This window comes from Rhinopithecus bieti, unplaced genomic scaffold (assembly GCF_001698545.2).
Source record: "Rhinopithecus bieti isolate Rb0 unplaced genomic scaffold, ASM169854v2 scaffold_77291, whole genome shotgun sequence".
Classification (NCBI taxonomy): Eukaryota; Metazoa; Chordata; class Mammalia; order Primates; family Cercopithecidae; genus Rhinopithecus; species Rhinopithecus bieti.
In genome coordinates this window covers 876,360-900,167 of record NW_016829743.1, presented here as the reverse complement: position 1 = coordinate 900,167, position 23,808 = coordinate 876,360, and the positions used below count along the sequence as shown (strand labels likewise).

Genomic DNA, 23,808 nt, shown 5'->3' with positions numbered 1-23,808 from the left:
CTTATTTAACAAACATTTATTGAGCACTTATGCTGTATGCTAAGGATACAAACACAAAATAGTAAGTCTGAGAGAAAGAGACAAATGCATAAATAACCATAACATATCAAATCCATTAACAGAGATTATTTACCAAATGTTACAACTCTGGACCTATCTTTCTTTTCTCCCCCCTTAACGGCTAACCTTCTGTCTCCAAAAGCTCATCTGGCATTCCTCTTGAAAGAGGAAGTGTCCTATGAGTTGGGTCCTGAAAAATGAGTGGCAGGTCATCTGAAGGCCAGGAGAGAAGTTTGGCCTAAAACACTAGGCAGAAAAAACAGCATGGGCAGGCCGGTGCAGTGGCTCATGCCTATAATCCCAACATTTTGGGAGACCAAGGCAGGTGGATCAGGAGTTCAAGAACAGCCTGGCCAACAGCGCGAAACCCCCATCTCTACTAAAAATACAAAAAAATTAGCGGGGCATGGTGGTGCGTGCCTGTAATCTCAGCTACTTAGGAGGCTGAGGCATGAGAATCAACTTGAGCCTGGGAGACAGAGGTTGCAGTGAGCCGAGTTTATGCCATTGCACTCCAGCCTGAGCGACAGAGTAAGACTCTGTCTCAAAACACACACACACACACACACACACACAAACACACACACACACAAACCAGCATGAGCAAAGGCTTAATAGTGTGGTAACTTCAGGAAACTGCATTATCCAGTAGGCTAGAGTGAGGCTGAGTAGGGGAAATTGGTGCAAGATGGAGGATGCTAAGGAATTTGGATTTCTTTCTGCAAGTCACGTAGTCCCCCAGGATGCTTTTTTTCAGAATGGTGGCATGATCAGATCTGCTTTGGAAAGCACACTCTGGCAGCACTGGGGAGGATAAATGGGAGGTGGAATGAAGGGCAAGAGAGACGAAAAGCAAGAAGACCAGTCAGGAGCTATCGATTCCAGATGAGAGATAATGAGGGCCTGAACTGTAGTACTGGCAATGACAATGGCAAGATGCCAGCAGGCTCCAGGGACATTAAAAGGTAGAACTGACAGAATTTAGTGACTGATTAGATGTGGAGCGGGTAACAAGTGAAGGAGAAGAAGGAATAGGAGGTGATTATAAGATTCTAGCTTAGAAAATTAGGTGGATACTGATGGCATTTAGAAATGATAGGCACTGAGAAACTGTTTTCTCTTCTTTTCACAGCCCCGCCATTCACACTGTGCAAAGGAGCTCACTATCCCCAGCTCCCACTTGACAGATTCCTATACAACTCAATTTAACAAACCTAGGAGAGTAGTAGCAAACCCAGCAGCTCGATGATACTGGTTATTCCTGTCTGTCTTTGCTTGGATCTGGAAAAGTCCCAGGAAAATATTATTAATGAATAAGAAATAATCCCTATCTTGGGGCTGGGCGCAGTGACTCACGCCTGTAATCCCAGCACTTTGGGAGGTCGAGGTGGGCAGATCACAAGGTCAGGAGATCGAGACCATCCTGCCTAACACAGTGAAACCCCATCTCTACTAAAAATACAAAAACTTAGCCGGGCGTGGTGGCAGGCGCCTGTAGTCCCAGCTACTCAGGAGGTTGAGGCAGGAGAATGGCATAAACCCAGGAGACAGAGCTTGCAGTGATCGAGATCGCACCACTGCAGTCCAGCCTGGGAGACAGAGCAAGACTCCGTCTTAAAAAAAAAAAGAAAGAAAGAATCCCTATCCCTAGGGAGCCTACAGTCTAGACTGCACAGCCATACACATGGGAAATTACAGTACAATGTGATCTGCACTATACAATAGAGGTACTGTATCACAGAATGTTTCACAAAGGTCATCCTTAACTGAACTTAGCTGGTAAGGAAAGACAAGAGGAGAAGGATATATTAGCCAAAGGAACAGCAGGCGCAAAGGCATGAAGAGGGGGTATAATTTGGTATGATTGGAGGGTGGGGCGAGGTACAAGATGAAGCTGGAGATGCAGGCAAGAATTAGATCATAAAAGGTCTTATGAGCTAAAATAAGGATTATCAAAGGTATGATTAATCACTGACTGATTTTAAGCAGGGAAGTTTCAAAGAAAGCCCCCAGTAGTTACCAATGTTAAAGAAAAACAGGTAGGCTAGGCGCGGTGGCTCACGCCTGTAATCCCAGCACTTTGAGAGGCTGAGGCGGGCAGATCACGAGGTCAGGAGATTGACATCATCCTGGCTAACACGGTGAAACCCCATCTCTACCAAATATACAAAAAATTAGCTGGGCGTGGTGGCGGGCGCCTGTAGTCCCAGCTACTCAGGAGGCTGAGGCAGGAGAATGGCCTGAATCCGGCAGGCGGAGCTTGCAGTGAGCCAGGATCGCACCACTGCACTCCAGCCTGGGCGACAGAGCGAGACTCCGTCTCAAAAAAGAAAGAAAGAAAGAAAAAAAAAAAAAACAGGTAAGATAACAAACATCTCAGTACCTAGTATATATCAGATTCTGCACTAGTTTTGTCCAATTAATGTATTAGTAAACTACTTTAGGTGTATTTTACTCTCTAGCCTATAACTGAGTTATAATCCTCTTTCCACAAGTCTCCTCCATCAGGCACTATGAGTTCCTTAAAGGCAGGACTCTAGTCTTAACCATCCTTATACCCCCAGGCTAGCTGAGTGCCTGGCACAAAGTAGGCTCCTAAGTATTTACTAGATGAATGAATCATTGGTTGGACAACGTTTTTCCTGAACTCCCTGCTTTCTAGAATCCAGTGAGTCATCTTCTGTTCACCATAGCTAAATGATAAGGGTAGTACAGAGGAATGAGTAGTATATTTAGCTCCAGAAGATCTAGGGTCTAGTCCTGCCTCACTTACTAACTCTGACCTTGGGCAAAGTGCATATACTCTGAGCTTTAGGGGTCTCATCTGTGAAAATGGAATTTAAAAAAATTCCCATGTCACAAAATGTGTGAAAGTATTTTGTACCATTACTAAAATATAAGTTGTTTACATATATGTTTCATCTTCCTTACATATTAACATGTGCTCAGAAGTCAGGGGAAAAAAATAGGTTGGGCTTAAAGTTATTGCATTATAAGCCAGTAAAAATGCTAATGTTAATTGTATTTTTCAACTAGCATTCATGTCGTTCTGCTGGATAATGTGAATTAGATTCTGGTTGCTCCTTGCTCACTCCAGTCAGTAATACTTGCCTTACTGTTCTTTAAACCTGCCAAGCTCATTGCTACCTCAGGACCTCCGCACTGCTTTCACTCAGCAAGGAGGGATGCTGAGTGAAATGCTCTTCCCTTACCTCCCCGCACCATGGTTGCATGAAGGTCATGCCTTCACTTTCCAGGTCTCTCTTCAAGTGCCCTCTCACCACAATACCTTCCTAACCAGTTCATCTAAAGTAGCACCTACTCCACTCTCCGCACCGCCATCACCCTCTACTTCCTTAATTTGCCTTATTTTTATGATATATCATCATCACAATCCTGTACTTGCTTATTCTTTGCCTCCCCATGAAAATGTAAGGTCCATAAAGATAGGGTCTTTGCCTCCCTCTCTCACTCACTGCATCTATGATGCCTAGAACAATGCCTGGCACAGAGAAGATACTCAGGGCATTTTGCTAAGTAGTTTGCTAAGTGAATGACATTTGCTAAATAAGTGAAGTTTTCCACTGTAATCACCTGTCATCGGATAGCATTAAAAAGGAATTGCCAAAAAAAAAAAAAGGTAAGAATCGGAACACCTGGGGTCCAGCCCCGATCCTGCCATTAACTAGCTATTTGGCCTTAGAAAGTTACTTGTTTCTGAGTTGTTTTCGTATCTGTAAAATACAAATAAAAATATCCTCTACCTTGCCCTATTGCCCCTCCATTTCACAAATCACATCATTGTGGAACTGAATGGGGTGTTATATAACACTTTATCAGCGGGGTATATTTCTGTTTTTACTGTTAACTCTTCAAGAGCATAGACTGTCTATTCATCTATTACAGAACTTGACACAGGGCCTGGATCTATAAATAACTGCCAAAAAAAATGAAGAGCAGAGGTTATACATTTCCTTTGTAAAATGAACTGAGCTTCAAATATTCATGCTCCAAATTATTTTTAAATAGTCACTATAAGTGTCATTTCATTTTATCTAGCAGACACAGCAATTAGCAGAGTGCCTGAGCAGCTAGAAATGTTCTCATTTAGTCTGGTTTTTGTTCAGGATAATGAATATAAATGCTTGTTTTGACTAAATGAATGGTTCTCCTAGGCCAGTGCTGAATAAATGCTTGTGCTATTGTGATGCTTCTGACCCAGGCAGGAGACATGTGCTTCCATCTCCAGAACAGCAACCCCTGAATGACCCCTCAATACAATGGAGAAAAGAAGTGCTGCGTAATTTAGGGGCATAAACCAAACCTCCACTGCTTAGAGTCAGCTTAATGTCTGACAGAAATACACAAAACTGTTAAGCCTCAACCAGACATCTGAATAATCTGTCCATACATTTTTCACATATCAGTATTTATTATCTTTTCAAAGGACCAGATCAAGATGAGAATAAAGTTTATGATAAAAGGTAGTCAAACATTTATTTTATATAAATACAAGTTCCTTGCCTATATCCATTAGATTTGGGGAAAAAAAGGTTCAAGTTTACAGTGCCAGAACAGCTCCTTCTTTATAAAGACTTGTAATCAGTGGCGTGTTCTATGCCAGCATGCACACTTTGAGCATATCAACTCACTTAATCCTTACCAACAATTTTATGCAGATTATACTATCATTCCCATTTCACAGATAAAAACTAATGTATCTAGATATGATAATCTTGCTCAGGATCATGCACTGGGATTTGAACCCAAGTGATCTGAGTCTATTCTCTAATGCCATACTATCAGTGCAGGACAATTTTTAACTGCATGAATGCACACTGCAGAACAAGAGAAATTTAACAATGATCATGTGCCTTTTGGAAATTATGGCCACATATTTTGTGTAGCTTGATTTACAAATAGCTTGGCTAAAAAGTGGTTCAGCAAATCAACTTCTTAAAACAGGCTATGAAGGAAAAGTGCATGATGAAGCCAGCAGTAAACAAAGAAATTACACAATTTGGTGAGAGAGGGTTTCGACGTGGAAGGGAGTTGTTAAAGGTCTGGAATCATTGAAGTTTGGAGACGACAGTGACTTGGTACAGCTGAGAGAACTGCACTTGTCAGAGCCAGTGTTGAGTTCCATTTATTTTGCAGCGGTATGCATCTGCTGGGTTTGGGTACTCTGGAAAAATTCAAAACATAATATAATGGAAAAGCATGGGTAAAATCCCTTATTAGCAAGTTACTTAATCTTTGAGCCTCTTTGTTCATCTATAAATTTAGAATATGAATATCAACTTTGAAGTATTGTTGTGAAAATTAAATAAAAACATATATGGTGGAATAGGTGCCCAAAATTGGTTAATCATGAAAAACTTACCATTATCAAGATGTAAAATAATTAGCTGTTGTTGTTGGGGCAGAGCTTGGAGTTGGGGGTTAGATATTAATATTCCAAACATGTATAAGCTTTTATCTAAAAAACCTACCAGATAAAACAAAGAGATTACCACCCCCATGTTTTTAGGGAGACAGGCAGAAAGTATGACACATAAAAGAATTAATTTTCTTCAACTTTGATAGAAGGTAAACCCCTTTAGTTCTCACTTTGTTTTTAAGACTAGGAAAAGATCCAAACTTCTTAATTATGGATTATCCATCATGTTCTTTCCTTCCTCGGAAACTTTGAGATTCAAGAATGTCTGTTCTTTAAGATATAACAAAAAATACCTGAAGAAATTTGAAAACGACAGAATGTTAAATTATAATAATAATAGATAACAGAATTATGGTTTTGTAAGAAAATACCTTATTTTTAGGAGATGCATGCTGATATATTTAGTGGTGAAGTTCAATGATGTTTGCAACTTCACATGGTTCAAAAAATTACATATATATAATTATACCCATACATAAAGCAAATATGGCAAATTGTTGTTGAATTTAGATGATGGCGATATAAGTAATGTTTAAAATAGTAAAGTCAGGCTGGGTGCAGTGGCTCACGCCTGTAATCCCAACTTTGGGAAGCCAATGAGGGAAGATCACTTAAGCTATCTCCCTCTTGCAACATAGCAAGACCTCATCTCTACAAAAACTAAAAGGATTAGCCAGGCATGGTGGCACATACCTGTGGTCCCAGCTACTTGGGAGGCTGAGGAGGAAGGATCACTTGCGCCTGGGAGTTCAAGGCTGCAGTGAGCCATGATTATACTACTGCACTCCAGCCTGGGAGACAAAGCGAAATTTTGTCTCAGAAAAGTAAAAAATAAAATAAAACAGCTGGAGTTTTTCGTTTTAGAGGCAGGATGTTGCTCTGTCACCCAGGCTGGAGTGCAGTGGCACAATCATAGCTCACTATAACCTCCTCAAATCCTGGGCTCAAGTGGTCCTCCCACCTCAGCTTCCTGAGTAGCACTTTTTTTTTTTTTTTTTTTTTGTACAGATGGGGGTCTCACTGTGTTGCCCAGGCTGGTCTCAAACTCCTGTCCTCAAGTGATCCTCCTGCCTCAGCCTCCCAAAGCATTGGGATTATAGGCATGAACCACCACACCCAGTCCTTAAAATAGTTTATAATAAAATATGAAGGGTGGGGGGAACCAAGAGGTTGCATTTAGGTACAATCCTAGGTATAATTTTCCATCTTTTTCCTTTCCTGTTCATAGTACAGATGGTTAGGGGAGAGGGTGGTAATGCAGAAAACAACTGATATTAGAGAAGTAACAATAAATTCAGTCACAAGTCAACTAACTGAAAGACAAGTTCTACACAACTTCTGAAACATCTTGTGAGAGTCCAGACGGTGAGAAGTCAGTAACTAAAATCAGTGGTTTTAAGAATTCTTTTGCCAGGGAGGAACAAAGCAGTCTGGTGGGAGTATTAGCCTTTCCAATGGGCCTATCAAGAGAATTTATCTAGGAATATTTAGGAACCACATTCTAAAGACGTTACAAAGGCAATTACAGAAGAAAATGTTATGTAGCTCCCTCTGTTCAGAACACACACAATCTTGAGAACCATCCCTCTTTAATAATTAATGCTTATCTGTAAATGAACATATCAATCTTAAGGGGTGGTATAAGAAAAAAAAGAATTATGTAGGAAATAAGTAAAAGTCTTATAAAATTTGAAGGTGTTATTAAAGGACTAAAAAGGAAACAAAAGGATTGTGATAAGAAGCAAAAAAAAAAAGATTTTAGATAACCAGAAAACAAATTAAAAAATTAAAATCCCCAAGAAACCAAATTAACCCAATTTTTTAGTTAACTTACTAACTAAACGTTTTGCTGCATACAAACTGCAAAATATCCTTTGCATTCCTTTAAGAAACACCTGCCTTTCTTTGGTATTTCTTGCAGGAAAGTATCTAAAGTTTGAAGTTCCCGCCAAAGATCCCAGCAGAAATGTTTCTAACTTCTAAGAATGTCCTAAGAGAATGAGTTAAAACCAGAAAATGTTGAAAGTCTTATTTAGAATATTAAAAACTGGAAGCAATCTGCAGGTCTAACAGTGGAAGAATGATGTATTTATAATGTGAATATACATGTGATGTCCAACAATTTCAATTCTAAGTATGAAGAGTAAGCCATAATAAAGAATGTTAAAAAATAATAATTAGTAAGTAAATATAATTATAAAACAAAGTCACAAATACAAAAAAGGGACAATTATATTAGAATGATGAAATTCTATTTCTGTTTCCTGCCTCCTCCCCTGCTGGCTCTATAATTTTTTTTTTAATTCTTGCTGTAGAATAGGAAAAAAAGGTAAGAATGCTATGGCTGGAAGGCCACTAGTAAACAAGCACATATAAACGGTCCTCAAGACAAGACCCAATATGGGTATGAGACTAAATGTTATCAGGAAGGTCACTGTCCTCAGCAACTGACTCTGCTATTTTTACCCCAAACAGGAGCCCATACAAAACCACCCCATTCTTACCCTCTTTCTAATGAAAGGTCCCAAAAGGTATCAATCCAAGAAGTGCTGCCAATAATAACATTGCTAATTGTGACCAGCCTATAGACATCTTATTTGCAAAGGCTTTTAGGCCTGAACTGACATGAAATATAATACTGTGGAACTCTTTTTGTCTTATTTGTGAGTGTTTTTGACTGCAAAAGAACAGTTTATCAAATTACTTATCTTTTAAAAAACACAATCACAAAATCACATTCATATACTGCTACCGTAGTGTTAGGGACTCCCAAGCCTAGACAGGCTGTTTAATTAAAAAAAAAAAAAAAAAGTAAGGATGCTTGTTTAAACAACTCAGAAAGCATTTTCCCCCCAGAAATATTATAATGATAAGGGAAACGATCTGCCCACCTAAGCCTCATTTCCACAATCTCCCTCTAAATATCCTGGTCTAGAAAACCCATGGCTCTTTGGGATGCTTCATATGCTTTTCAGGAGTTTCCCTCACAGGTCTGCATTTCTATCATGGAATTTTTGATTTTTTTTTTTTTAAGCTAGGAAATGTCTTACTAACAAGTTGTTTTATCACCTAAAATCTACCATTATCCATTTTTACAGCAAAGATAACACTTGATTGACTTAAATTCTAGAAGAAAAAAAATCTTGCTTTAGCAATCAAAAACTTAAAAACAAAGGGGTAAGAGGATACTGAAATGTACTAATAGTTTGTGTGTTTAAGGACCTCAAACATTAAAGGCAAGATGATAGTTTTAAAAATGTAATACCCCAGTCTAAACATGAATGGATTTAAATTTAATCCTTTTTGTATGAAACCAAATGCCAGTCTAATACCACTGGGACTAAGTGCTAAAAAACTAAGTAATAAAACAAATACATGAAGCATGATTACAATTTAAATTATTTGGATTATCTTCCCCCCTCCCCCCGCCAGATGGAGTCTCGCTCTTTTGCCCAGGCTGGAGTGCAGTGGCACCATCTCAGCTCACTGCAAGTTCTGCCTCCGGATTCACACCATTCTCCTGCCTCACCCTCCTGAGAAGCAGCTGTGACTACAGGCACCTGTCACCAGGCCTGGCTAATTTTCTGTATTTTTAGTAGAGACGGGGTTTCACCGTGTTAGCCAGGATGGTCTCAATCTCCTGACCTTGTGATCTGCCCACCTCAGCCTCCCAAAGTCTTTGGATTATCTTCTAAGCCCCCACATTTAATATAGAAGTTAAAAACTCTTTGAAACAATACTAAGCACCCTAGTATTATTTAATACTTTTATATCTAAAAAGTTGTCCTTTCCTTTCTTTTTTTTTTTTTTTTTTTTTTTTTTTTTTTTTTTTTTTTTTGAGACAGGGTCTTGCTCTGGGCTCAAGCAATTCTCCCACCTCAGCCTCCCATGCAGCTGTGACTACAGGGGTGCATCACCACACCTGGCTAAGTTTTTTTATTTTTTGTGGAGACTAGGTCTCACCATCTTGCCCCAGGTGGGTCTAGAACTCCTGGACTCAAGCGACCCTCCCACCTCAGCTTCCCCAAGTGCTGGGATTACAGGCAAGGGCCACCATACCCAGCCTAAGAATATTTTTGGATTTTCACAGCTGTCAGGAAAGTTTTAGAAAGAAAAGATAGGGGTTAAAAGTTGAGACACAGCTTAAGACAGAAGCATTGTAAAACAGGAACAAATACTGGCTTAAACCTGATGTCTCTAACTATATTCCTCTATTTTAAGAATCTTTTAGTATCTGATAGTTTCATAAGCCTTTCCACTTTCCAATATGTAACCTTTAAAGGGAGAAGACCACCCCTCATATTGTCTTATGCCCAATTTCTGCCTCCAAAGAAAGGAAAAGTAAAAACTAAAAGGCAGAAATGAAATCCACAAGCAGACAGCCCGGCACCACACCCTGGGCCTGGTAGTTAAAGATCGACCCCTGACCTAATCGGTTCTGTAATCTACAGATTACAGACATTGTATAGAAAAGCACTGTGAAAATCCCTATCCTGTTTTATTCCTATCTAATTACCGGTGCATGCAGCCCCCAGTCACGTACCCCCTGCTTGCTCAATCGATCACGACCCTCTCACGCGGACCTCCTTAGAGTTGTGAGCCCTTAAAAGGGACAGGAATTGCTCACTCTGGGAGCTCGGCTCTTGAGACAGGAGTCTTGCCCATGCCCCCGGCCGAATAAACCCCTTCCTTCTTTAACTTGGTGTCTGAGGAGTTTTGTCTGCGGCTTGTCCTCCTACGCTTTATTCCCACCATGTCCCAAATAAACGAGTCCTAGGATTTCCTAGAAGGTGGACCTCAATTATTTTGTCCCTTTTATATACAAGACAAACATTCTGTTGGAACACGGAAACTTTCACTAGAATCCTTACAATGTTCAGAAAAAATGTCCCAAAGCTCTCTTCTGGTCCATACAAGACAATCAGAATGTAACACAGTAGCAGAAGGTGTGGAACATACACTAGTCATATTTGATTCTCTCTGTCAGGGGTTCTTCTTTGTAATGGGAAATAATTTGAATCAGGATGGAGGAGTTGATAAGAAGGAAGAACAAACCAGCTAACCAGATAAACAGAAAGGTGTTCTTTCCTTGAAACTCAAGAACATAGGCAGGAGCCAGCCATAGGGCCTGCCCTATAAACCATAACATTAGGAGAACTACAGCTCTTTTCCAAGTCATTCTTACTAGTGGCATCACAAGAGGCAGTAAGCAGAGGTACCAAAGAAAGTACTGGGAGGTGCAGACTTTGTTAAAAGTCACAAAAATGGATGTATGAAGAAAACAACAAAAGACGAGGTCTCTGTAATAGGCGAAAGACACAACTGAAAGCAAGATGAACTGTGGCAGGAATGCAGCAATTCCCAGGGAAAAACTCCACTTGCTCTCTGCAGTCAAATACAGCATGTAGAAGTATGGAGAAAAGTTGTGACGGATATCCCGCCTAGTCAGGTGATAAAAATAGGTGTGCTCCAAAAATTCCCATCCGTACTCATAGTAAAAACCAAAGCTCAGGGCAAAAAACGTGAGTCCAGCAACTGCTACGAACAGCAGCACAGCCCGATCACACAGCCTCTTCAGGAGCTCGTACAAACGAGCCTGGAAAGTATACCGGGATTGACGGAGGCTTTTGTCATTGTCGCCATCTGGAAGCAGGTGGAGAGTTATGGGAAGGATATAAGTCACCGGATATATCTTCATATGCACCGCGAAACCATAGAACACAGCTGCACACGCGACGACTCTTTTCCTTATCAAGTACAGGACCATCAGGACCAGGGAGGCGACAATCGAGTCCGCATTACCTCGACTGGATACTGCCATAGGCAGGGGGTTAAGAAGCCAAAAGACACAGTAGCCACAAGCCTGGCGGCGCCCCAGCCCCTTCAGCAGCAGCAGGCGGTATAAGAGGAAAGCGGTGAGGAGGTCGCAGCTGATGAAGAGAAACTTTCCAAAGAGCTCGCTGAGGTAGATGTTGGGAGTGAGGAGCCAACCCAGCAGCGGGGTGTAACGGTACGTGGCTCTCAGGTAAGGCGAGCGCCCCTCCGTGACAAAGCGCGCGGCATCGGTGAAGACCTGGTAGTCAATGTCCGTATACCTCACGTGCAGGGTCCGGTCCTGGAAGACCCCATAGAAAACCAAGGCGACTCTGGCTAGAAAGGCCACACCAAACATGCCGGCGGGGTCCAGCTTCAAGTTAAGGAGCCATTCACCCCAGTGCTTGGTCGAGCTCATGATCTGACTGTGCGACAGCTGCTCAGCCCCAGCTCCAAACTGCCTTCGTACCTCTAACCTTCCCTTCGGTTCCTCGCAGCAGGTGGCCGCCGCATCTCCCACCCTCTAAGATGCCAACCGAAACAACTGCGGACTACCACTTCCGGCATGAAGCCCCGCCCCTGTACTGCTACCTGTCTCCAGCCCCGCGGGATTCTCAGCCGCCGGAGCCAAACACTTGCCTTCCTCTGGATAGGCGGTCTCACTTCCGCTTCTTCTTCCGGCGGAGGCGGGATTTCCGGTCCCTGGGCTGAGAGACGTCCGCTTGCCGGGAAATCCGGCACTGGATCCAGGATTTTATGGAGCGGAGTGAGATTTCTTCGTAAGTGACAACCCCCAGCCCCACCGCCCTTTTCCCGCGCCCCGTTTCCAGTCCTCAGAGGAAAAGCCTCCGACGCGTAGCGAGCTGCGGGCTGCGCCCTACATCCCTCAGTCCTGGGCTGGAGACCCGAGAGTGAAAAATGTAGGAGTGAAAGGAAGATAAGCCTTCTCATGCTCTACTCCACGAGCTCGCCGGTATTCACCGGGGATTTGTGGGGCCCCGGACAGGACAGGATGAGTTGAAGGGGGCTGAGTGTGTATGTCCCATGCAATATTGGAGGCATACTTATATTTTAAAATTGTTAGTTGGTAATCAGAGATTCAGATTTAAGTGGGCAGTTTGTATTTTATCCTGCAACCCTAAGTGAAGGTGATGGGAAAGAAGACAGGAAAGCGTCACAAAATTCCTAAACTTGTCAACTCCTTATGCCTCAGTACCTTTGTGTTTGGTATTTCTTCTGTCAAAGTTGCCATCCCCTCCCCAATCACTCTGGCAAACACCTACTCAACCCTTCAGGCCTCAGTGCAAGTGTTAGCTCCCAGCTCCCACTCACTTCCTCATCACTCAGAATGAATGACTTAGATGCCAGTCCCCTCCCCTGTCCGAGGACTGGTGGACTGCGGCGGACAGGATCTAAGCTCCAGAAAATCACTCACATGGAAGACCCTTCCATGCTACTGAAAGTTCTCTCAGTGCTCCAGAACTCCCTGGTCATTCCTTTGTTACAGCATTTGTCACACAGCTTTGTAATAACTGTTTTTGTTTGTTTTGCTCTCCTAGTTTTCCATCAGGACACTTTGAATTCCTCGATATCAGAGATTATCTTGTTCTTTTCTCTACCTCAACATTTAACACAGCACTGGTAGCCATTCAGTAAAGTTGAATTGATTTTAGAGGTTCCTCCTACCAGAATATTTCTAGAGGGGAATCTTTGGATTGCTCCCAACTCCCAGTTATTTTCCCTTTTAAATATCCTTTATGTATGTCAAGGTCCCCTGCTCCTGCCACCCCACTCCAACCCAGCTTCCATGAATTTCTCACCAAGGACTGTAACCCATTAGCTCTTCCCTTTTTGTGGTCACTTAGTGTACTTACATAGCCCACATTGTAGAATTTGATACTTTATTTTAGATTGTATTCATAGCCCTCACAAGAGATTGTAGGGTTCTTGGGGGTCGAAATTATATCTTATCCTTAATTTTTTCAATTATTTGTAATTTATTGTAGTCTTAGGTACATGGTAAATGTTTGGTAAATACTGACTAGTTGGATTTTACAGAATGAGCCTGTTTCCTAGGGGAAGTCTTCTAGACTATAATAAGAAAAGGAGGTGACTTCATCCAGTCTGAACATGCAGCTACCAGGACTACCTGCTGCTCATCCATCCTACATTTCACATTTATCCTTTGGAGATGAACTGTGTTAATCTTATATATTCCATATTCATCTTGTGATATCTCTATGTCCTTTTATATGCCTTGGCATAATTACATGCCTTAGATTGATAATTCTAACCATTTTTTTGCAGTATATTAGCCATGTATATAGTGACAGCACATCACCACTCATATAATGATGATGATGATTATTATTATTATTTATAAATAGCTGGATTTGTTGAGGACTCATTTGCAATGTACCAGGCATTATGCTAAATACTTTTTCTGTAAGGTAGATAGTCCCACTTTTACAAATGAAGAAAACCAAGGCTTATGGAGATTAAGTAATTTTCCTAAGTCACATAGCTAACTAGTGGCAGAGCTAGAACTCAAAACCCAGTCTGTCTGACCTAGAATATCTTAATCATTATGTGGCTGACTTGCCAATAAAATGTTGATCACAAATTCTAATTTTCCTGTGTTTTCTCTTATTGATCTCTTATCTGGATATTCTGGATATTCTTTCTCACTGTGACTCTTTCTACCTCTGATTTATTCTTTTCTTCTACAAATAATGGATAAGTGAGGCTTAGTTCCCTAAGATAGAAAATATAGGAGGTAGGTGTCTGAGGATTAACTAAGTAAGGGTTCTTGTGGCTGGATTGGTTCCAGTAGTATGGCAAAAAAGGTCTCAGTCAATCTGTCCCTACATGGCTGTCCTAGTAGAGAGATGGGAGGCGCCAAATTTAGACAGATAAAACAACTAATAAAAAATAAAAAAATAAAAAATAAGAAAAACTAAGCATGTCACTGAAGCCAAAGGATTGAGATGTAGATAGTAGTTGTGGGAACAAAGAAGAGACTGGAGTCTGTAAAACAAATTGGACAGAGAGGTCCAACTTTAGTTACTATTTGTGGGTGGAAGAGATAAATCACAGGGTCTGAGGACTCCATATTGAACTTTTTGCATTGGGTTTAGGGATGTATCGTCTCACCTCTTTCTGAAAGAGTTACATTTTTTCAAATGCTCAACTGTTCATTACCTCTTGGACTGTTACTTACAGTCCTTCTTAATTCCCCCTTTCACTATCTGCTCCTAGATTTCTATCCTTTTAGAGCCAGTGACTAAGGAAAGCACAAACATGGATCGCTCAACTTTAGTTTCCCTAGCAGGAACCTTGTCCTTGTTCACTATGCTGTATAGACTCTCATTACCCTTCCATATCCTCTATTCATCTTTTTTGCCCTGTTCTGTGTTCCAAGAGGTTAGGCTGTATGGGTAGCATTACTCAATCTCCCTTATTCTCTGGCTTCCCATTAGAATAGACCAGTGGAAGGCACTAGCAGATCTTTGACAGTGTCTGGAGTTCCTCACCTAAAGCCATGGCTCCCGTTGAAGCTATAGCTCTTTCCTTTGGGTAAAGTCTCATGGTTCCAGTAACTGTCCCTTTAGGTTTAAGGCTGGTAAAGTCTTCCTGCTTTGCGAGTGCCTGGGTACATCACCATATCTTGTTGATTTATTAAACTTGCCCATACCTTTGCAAATAATTTCTTCATTAAGACATGTCCACTAGCCCTTTGAGTGTACCATCTGTTTCCTGCTAGAACCTTGACTACTTTAATCACTTCCTTTTTCACTAGATTTTGTTCATATGTCTTGCTTTGTCATTTCTTTGGAATATATTTCTAATTCTTTCCATGCCCAGCATCCTGCACCTTAGTTCAGACCTTCAACAACTCAAATAATACGTAGCGAACACCTATACTATACTATACTATACCAGGATCTGTGGCAATTGTCTTTCCCTCAAGCTTTAAAAATCTCTTAACTGATTTAATGTCTTATGTCTCAGTTCTACTGCCAGATTGATATTAATTAATAGTACTTCACTTAGATTCTTTCCTCCGTCAACCATCTTCAGTGGTTCCTGACTGCCTAAAGAAAAAAAATAATGAACCTTTAGCCTGACATTCAGTCCCCCCACTTTCTGACTTTACCTTACCTTTCCATCCTATTCGCCTGTAAAACCTCTGTTTTAGGTTTACTGTTCCCAAAATATGCCTCGTGCTTTCTTCTCATGATACTTAGTTCATGCTGTACTTCCTACAAAGAGACCTGTTTCTCTTTACTTACTTAAATGCTATTTGGTTTTTAAATGTTGAACCCAAGCCTCAACTCCTCTGTGAGCTCTTCCCAGACCTTAACAGGTGAAATAGTCTCTCCCTTCTCAAAACAGTGATGTTTATTTTCTGTTGTATTTTTAACAGTAATTATGTCATGCTCGTTATCTAACTCTTTTATAGTAATTAACAAGATATACAAGCTCCACTGCATACTTTAGACTAGTTCTTTCTCTCTTCTCTTTCTTTCCCTCCTGCTCATTTATCAAACATCATACATGTCAGACACTATATGAGGTGCTGGGCTGTACTCGTGACCAAACACTTGACATGAATCCCATTCACATGACACTTGAAGTTTAGTAAGCTACACAGACATTAGTCAAATAAATTGACAAGTAATATACAAATGCAGCTGTGGTAAGTGCTCTAGCTTTTAAGGGGATTTATTTGATCTCAGATGGGCATAGTGTAAGAGTTAAGAAAGTTGGCCAGGCACAGTGGCTCATGCCTGCAATTCCAGCACTTTGGGAGGCCGAGGTGGGTGAATCACCTGAGGTCAGGAGCTGGAGACCAGCCTTACCAATATGGTGAAACCCTGTCTCTACTAAAATTACAAAAATTAGCCATGCGTGTTGGCATGTGCCTGGAGTCCCAGCTACTCAGGAGGCTGAGGCAGGAGAGTCACTTGAACCCGAGGGCGGAGGTTGCAGTAAGCTGAGATCGCGCCACTGCACTCACTCCAGCCTGGGCGACAGAGCAAGACTCCGTCTCAAAAAAAAAAAAAAAAAAGAAAGAAAGTTGGAAGTTGGCAGGCAGTGGGGAGAGTTCCACAGAAGGAATAACAGGTGGAAAGCACCATGACTGTATATCCCATGATTCATGCATCATGTCTTGTATTTCTTTGTTAGCTGAATGATACCTTCCACATAATAGGGACTCAGCATTTGCTGATTTTTCTTGAATCTTAATGTATTCTAACCAAACCTGTTAGATTGGTACCTTCCCTTGCCTAGTTCCTGTTCCTGTGAAATATTTCCCACAGAGATCTCGCTCTTTTGGGAACATTCTGCTAATGTCATATCTGACATTAGTACATGGTACCTGCTATATTGCCTTTTGTTATATTTGTATGCTACTTGTTTTATTTCTGTTTCCTTACAAGTTTGTAGGTTTCTTCAACCTTTTATGCCTTTTGGGAACTATACATGTCCTATATCTTAAATATCTCATATGTCTTAGGATTCATTCCTAGTATTTCCTAAATGTTGTACTTAAGTATTTATTGATCATGATAAGAGACCCAATTTTCTCCTTCCTCCTCTCTCTCTCCTTCCACTTCTGGGGAACAAGAGTCAGTGACTGTAGGGTCTTTTGCCTCTCATCAGAGAAAATTCAGAGCTGGATGTTAACAACCAGATCTTTCTCAGGCTACTGACAGACAAGGATAGAAGAGAAATCCATTTCTTTGAGATTTGGGGGAAGAAATGCCTAGTGATTGAAGGAATAAGCTTACAAAGAACCTTGAGGATATATAAGGAAAACTGGCAACAAGACTACATGGTAGCATGGAAGGGAAATTGGGCTTGTGATCACTGGCCAAAAGGGACAATGCCCAGGATCCAAAGCAACTTGACTTTTATGGATTAAGCTGAGCCAATTTTCATACTCTTGGGTCTTAATGCTTTTTCAGTATTGTCCCATGAAAACCGAATGTGAAAGGAACTCGCTAAAGCATGAGAGAAAAATTAAACAGAAGGGGCTTGGCCATGAAGTCAGAAGTTCTTCCAGCACAGCCTAATTCAACCCTCCATGCTCATGGGTAGGCCTATGAGTTCAGGCCTTGACAGTATTGGTTTAGATTTCTAAAAGAAGCTAGAGTGACAACCAAAGAGTCATCCATTTTATTTAGTAGCTTATTCTTAACAGACAAAAACAAAACAAATCTTACACACCTTTTTTTCCTAGGTAAATTTGACCTGGTTTAGTTCTTAGTGCAATGAATAGAAGAACCATGCCTAAATACTTCTGCGTCAGTAGAGTTGGCCATTACTGAGCCCATGCTAACTTTCCAGCAAAGGTAGTGTGTTACTGTACAAGTGAACTAGGTTAGCTAGCAAGAGTAAAGGACCAGGAGAGCAGCCGTGGGGAGGGCACAGTGTCCCGGACTTGTAGCAATAGTATAACTGGCTTCCTTTATCTGCTCAGACCTTATAGGGAAACTCCTGGATGATTTTATTAGGCTGACAGGGGTTGGGGGAATAATGGGGTGAAGCACATTGCAGAGGTTTTGGAAGCTTCTCATGGGAACTTCACCATCCCTTAGAGCCGCTGGTAACCCTACTTGTTTTCATTCAGAAGCATCAAAACCAAAGCATCACCCTCCACACCCAAATTCCAAGATTGGAACTCTTCTGGAATCCATAGCTTTCTCTTTGGGCTGCTTGCAGCCACACAAAAGGCTGGGCCTCGACCTTGGGAGATCTTGGGCCAAAGAGCTATTAGTCCTGACATTTGGATTCGAGGGTTGAGGCTTCCCATTAGTGCCTCCCATACACCAAGGTGTTCAGCTCCTGAGTTGAATTTCAGGGGCTAGAACAATAAATAGCAGCTCCCACCCCTGTGGAAGACAGGGAAATACACTGTACTTCATGAAAGGGAAACAAAAGGGTGCTTTATTTTATTTTATTTTATTTTATTTTATTTTATTTTATTTATTTTAAAAAGGCTCTACAGTGGCAGGACGCTGCTGCGGATGGGGGCACAACAGTGTTTAAGTGGTAGATTTTCCAAGATTTCCCCTCCCTATTGTCCTCCGAGTTCCTCTCTTCCTGGTCCTGTCAGTAGCAGAGGATTCAACAAAAGCCTTCATGAATGCCTCTTTATTTCTGAAAAGGAACTTCTACCCCTCCCTTTCCCATTTCCAGACTTGAAAGCCTTCATCAGCTATCTCACTTCCATGTTGAAACCTGGACCACTGATTGTAAGTCTAAAAATCTGGGTGTCCTACCCCATAACCAGGCCAAGATATCTGCCCCCAATGCTAAAGTCTCTGAATATTTCCCTTCTGTACATTCAATATATTTGGGCATATATACATCTATATACATCTTTCTATATATATATTATCTCTGTTTCTTTCTTCTTAGATAAACCTTTCGTATGTGTCATACCCTAATTTCCCAAGCCTCCCCACTTCTTATTTGTGAGCCTAAGCAAGACTCAAGAGTTTCATTGATTTCACTAGGTCCCTCAGCATCATTTTTTTCTCATCTTCACACCCCAGATATCTTCCCCCATCAGTTGTTTTGCCCGTCTTCTGAAATCTCCCCTTTTTACAGCTGTGCCTACTACTGTCCTGATATTCCAAGTCCACGGTTGGTATGGGGGCCCATTTCTCACCAGACCTGGCTGCTTCTGAAACTCGGCCTATTGCCTAAAAGAGGATTTCAGGTCAGAGGAGACAGGCTGTAGTCTAAAGAATGATTTAGAGTTAAGGTTGGGGGTAGTTGTTCCCTGTGGGGGGCTTATGGGAGAAGATGCCAGATTGCATTAATAGGATGGTGTGATTTAAAGTGCAACTTAAAGCAAAGCCTGGGATAATAACGGAGGAGATTCCAAAAGGGTAAGTCAGAAAATGTTTCCTTCTCAGTTTGTCATCCAAGAGTCTAGAGGCTTGAGTCTGGGGGCTTAGGATAGCAGGGGAATGGGAAGAATGTAATACCTTCAGGAAGGAAGCATAGCATAGCAAAATAAACCAGATGGAGGTTAACTTGCCAATGGATAAGAAGGTACAGATACACACACACACACACACACACACACACACTCACACAGCAGTACATCTTGTCCCTACACACAGAAGAAATCAGGTAAGTCTAATGTTGAATAAAGTTGAGAATGCAGAAGCTGACTCTTGGCCTTCTGTTCTCTGTTTCAGATTTTTCAAGTTTTTGTGGTTCTTGTTTTTATGCCAACTAGAAGGTAATGGTGGGGTTTACAGTAGATGGACACTGAAGGGTCTTCATTTTCAAGATATAGTTAGTTGAGTTCAAGGAGAGATTAATATAACAAGACCTTGTGCAATTATAGTAGGTGGCGATCATGGGTCTAGCCTCAAAATTTTGTGTTTCTCTGCAAGGCTCTGTACATAGATGCATGTATATATTCTGTAGCTTGTAACAATTGGCTGAGACCACCTTAAATAAACTGCCACTTGATTCATAGCGGGACTATGCAGTACCACTATGTGGGGCTTCCTTGGTACCAAAGTGAGACCAGAAAGCACTCCAGGGATTTGGGGCTTTGGATAAAGCTCTGGTGCTTATATGCCCTTCCCTGACCCTTACCACAGACCCCACCAGGGAACAAGGAATAGGCTGTGTCTGATCTCTTAAAGTCTGCTTTTTAACTTGCCTGAAAATGGCCTCATGGTAGAGGAGAGCAGAGATGACACTGATTTTCTTCATTTTATACCAAGTCTCAGGAATGGCTGAGGGAAGCCATGGATATTTGATCAGCGGGTATAATTTCCTCTCCTTCCAACACTGCCTAATGAAATAGCTGGCACTTTTCAGAAGGGCACTGGGAGGTGTAACTGAGAATAGTGGCTGCCAGCCACAGAGTTCTGCTTCTGCCCAAACCTTAACAAAGCATCACCAATTCTCAGAGGCACTGTACAGCAGTTTGGAAATCTGAGAATTTACCCATCCCTCATGGTGAGATTGGGTTAACTTTCTGGGGAATCTGTGCCCTGTGAATCTAGTTTTACTTGAGCATCTGTGTTAAGAGAGGAAGGCCCTTGCATTTTCCCTCCCTTCTCCCAAAGAGTTGGGGTTAAGGAAGAAGGATCTAGGCTGGGCAGGAAAGGAAGAAGAGAAGTCAGGTACAATGTAATCTGGAATATTATTTTCAGGCCTTTCCATGGGGCCTTGGTACTGGACTCTTTTCAAAGGAACATATTGGCTTGTGTCCTTCCATTCACAGGACACAGGGAAACAGATCTTCTCTGGGCTGCCTGGAAGATAGGTTTAAAGGTTTAGACAACAACTTGTGTTAGTCACTCCAAATTAAAGAGTTCAGAATCCAGGATAGATATGGGTGGTTATATGTTTATGTTTCTTGGGCCAACTCCAATTCTCTGAGAACAGGCTATGAAGGAACTGGGTATCCTGAGAGTGTTCACTTGACAAACTGTAGAGTAAAAATAGTGGTGACCATGATTCTAGGTTATGGTCAGAAGTCACCAGCAGAAATCAGCTTCATGGTGGCAAACCCTGGCTTCTTTCAACAGAGGTTGGTAGAAACCCTAGGATACATTGCTATCAGATACCTGTATTTCTGAAAGCACAGACCACAAAATGACCATCAGAGAGAGTCTTGCCTTTGGGAACTTGCTAGATGGAAAGGTAGCAGAGGGAGCTCCAGCCTCAAGTCACCAAACTTCATGGTGTTGGCGGGAGGTGGGGGGAGTCTGTCCGTCCAACCACATGATCCTCCTAATGTGAGTATCCAAGCATGGCTGAGGCCTTCTAAGCCACTTCAGCCTAATCCCTCTCTTTCCCCCATCCTGGCTTAAGGGAGGTATATGTATTGGGGCAGAAGCGGGAGGAGTGGAAAGGGGACAGTGGGAGGGAAACCTGGACTCCAGTTGGCCTAAGCTACCAACAGGCCACTGGGTTAAAGAAGAGGGGGTGGAGGATGGGTGCTTCGGAGGATCTCCAGTAAATCCGCATAGTATTCCTTACCAGGGCATTGAAAGAGAGGAAAAGAGACCAGAGGAATGGGGGAGTGGGAACAGGTCATCAGACGTTGCTGATGCGCACACTAAGGGCACTGCCCTCCTTCTCAGCTTGCTCCCTTAATGACTCCTCCAGCTTGAGCTTTTCAGGGTCTCCGTAGTGTACAGTGCTGTCACGGAGGCCACTAGGAGAGGCCACTTTCACAACTTGGTCAAAAAGACTGAAGTCAGCTATGTATTTACCACTGGCTGACAGTGAGATGGCAGGTGTGAACTCGTAGCCCCAAAGGATCTCCTCTGGCAAGTAGGAAGTGCGCACCTGACAGGTGGCACTGGTGGACTCCACTGTCCCACTTAGGATCAGCACCAGCTCGAAGTCACCCTCACCACTGCGAAGAGGGAGATCTTTCAAGGGACTGGTCTCATCTACCACATGATAGAAGGTAAGGGGTAGAATAAGGAAGGGGCTGTCAGAGGCCGTGTCTACTTGGAAAGTCACATTGACCTGGTTGAGCCGGATGTTCTCCCCCTCCTTGGTTTGGTGGGTCTGAAGCAGTTTTCCTGTCACCTGGCAACCAATGAGGAGGCTCTTGCGCATGTTGGCAACTCGGATCATGAGGCAGGGCTTCCCATTGTGGGAGGCCACAACTGCATGCTGGCTGAAACGAATGGTCTCAGCCCGCTTCTTGGGCCGGGCAATCTTCGCCAGGAAGGTACCTGTGATGAAGATTTCCAGGATGGTGGTGAGCACCAGCTGGGCAATAAGAAGCACAATGGCCAGTGGACATTCCTCACTGATGTAGCGGAAGCCATAGCCAATGGTGGTTTGGGATTCAAGGGAAAAGAGGAAGGCTCCAGTGAGTGTGTGCACCTGTACCACACAGGGGGTGTGGTTGGCCGGGGGGTCCAGCTCCAGCAGGTCCCCATGTGCCACAGCTACCAAATACCACACCACGCCAAAGAGGAACCATGTGCCTGCAAAGGTCGCAGAGAAGAGCAGAAGCTTGTAGCGCCACTGCATGTCAATGAAGGTTGTCCACAGGTCCTTGAGGTAGAGGAAGCGCTTGTCGGCAATGTGCTCCATTCTCACATTGCTGCGACCATCTTTTGTCAGGACTCTCCGCCGTCGTATCCCTGGGCCCATTAGGGGCCGGCTTTCTGTCTGAGTGGTCTGACTGTAATACACCTTGGCAACTGACGTCATCTGGAGGGAGCAAGAGAGCATAATGGAGGTTATCGTAGAAATCCAGCTGACTCCTAACCCCCACCCCAAGGGAGGGAGGAATTAACATTCATTTGGGTGTCACTTATGTGTTCTTGTATTACCAAATATTTTTTGAGCACTTGCTATGTGCCAGGCACTGTGCAGGGGCCGAGGCGGGCAGATCACCGGAGGTCACGAGTTCAAGACCAGCCTGGCCAACATGGCAAAACCCTGTCTCTACTAAAAATACAAAAATTAGCTGGGCATGGTGGCATGAGCCTGTAGTCCCAGCTACTTGGGAGGCCGAGGCAGGAGAATCGCTTGAACCCGGGAGACAGAGGTTACAGTGAGCTGACATCGTGCCACCGCACTCCAGCCTGGGTGACAGAGCGAGACTCCATCTCAAAAAAATAAAAAAATAAAATAAAATAAAATGATATCATTCTGCTCTCCAAGAACTCACAGCCTAGTGAGAAAGATGCCTATTTGGTAAGCAAATAAGTGCAATACAGTCTGATATTTGTAATTCTTAGAGGAAGAGAGGCAGAAAGGAAAGAGTAGTAGCTTCACAGTTCCTTGAAGGTGAGGCTGAGACTAATGAGAGCCTTCACCACAAAACCAGTACTCCGAAGATCTCTAATTTTGAAATAGGATCCCTCCCCACCCTCATGAATGGCTATGAAGCAAGACAAGCTATCCTGTTGAAATCCGTCTGGACCAATCCCCCTTAACACACACACGCACACACACACACACACACACACACACACACACACACACATACACACCCTTAATTTCTTCATTCTCTGCTCTACCCCCAAGCCAATACCCACTGGTGATACTAAGATATTCATCTGGTTCAGAGAATAGCAGAAACTACCCATTCTTTTACCCTTCAAGATGCTCTCTAAGCACCTAGACCATTTCATTTTTTATCGTCATCATCATCTGTTTGCATTATCTGGGGAAATTTGGTCTGAGTTACAGTCTAGGGCAGTGTTAGGAAGAGTACAGATGGGATTTGAACAAAAAGAAATAAGCAGTGGTGGAGGAGAAACAACATGTTGAAACTTCCTGGCAGCACTGGGACATTTTCTCAAGGACTGGCAGAAATGCCAGATTGTGGGTGGCAAAATTGTTTTGACGGAGTGAAGTAGAAGAGCTAGGGGTGTACATTAACTAGCAGCTATATCTGCACAGGCTCAAATTCAGGATTGCTATTTGTTCTGATAGCAGAAAGTGGGGCAAGCCACTGAAATAGGAGACCATTC

At 42.5% G+C, this 23,808-nt stretch overlaps 2 protein-coding genes across 6 annotated transcripts in view; both read right to left on the bottom strand.

The window, feature by feature from the left end:
- Window positions 1-4,472: 4,472 nt before the first annotated feature.
- On the bottom strand, window positions 4,473-12,003 carry PIGM (phosphatidylinositol glycan anchor biosynthesis class M). 4 transcript variants are annotated; one of them, XM_017864883.1, is made up of 3 exons: window positions 10,372-12,003; window positions 5,671-5,793; window positions 4,473-5,245 (listed from the first exon to the last, which is right to left on the bottom strand). In XM_017864883.1, exon 1 carries the CDS (start codon window positions 11,730-11,732, stop codon window positions 10,461-10,463), a length of 1,272 nt encoding a protein of 423 aa, XP_017720372.1. In that variant the 5' UTR covers window positions 11,733-12,003; the 3' UTR covers window positions 4,473-5,245; window positions 5,671-5,793; window positions 10,372-10,460. The 4 variants fall into 4 exon arrangements, with proteins under 4 accessions (XP_017720372.1, XP_017720371.1, XP_017720373.1 ...); XM_017864882.1 differs by having other exon boundaries at window positions 4,473-5,793; XM_017864884.1 differs by lacking the exon at window positions 5,671-5,793.
- Window positions 12,004-17,474: 5,471 nt separating this feature from the next.
- The window catches only part of KCNJ10 (potassium inwardly rectifying channel subfamily J member 10), a 32,753-nt gene continuing 26,419 nt past the window's right edge, over window positions 17,475-23,808 (bottom strand). For both annotated transcript variants that reach the window (XM_017864860.1, XM_017864861.1), the window contains exon 2: window positions 17,475-22,537. In XM_017864860.1, the coding sequence (XP_017720349.1) occupies window positions 21,398-22,537 (1,140 nt within the window). In that variant the 3' untranslated portion in view covers window positions 17,475-21,397. The remainder of the gene's footprint in view (window positions 22,538-23,808) is intronic.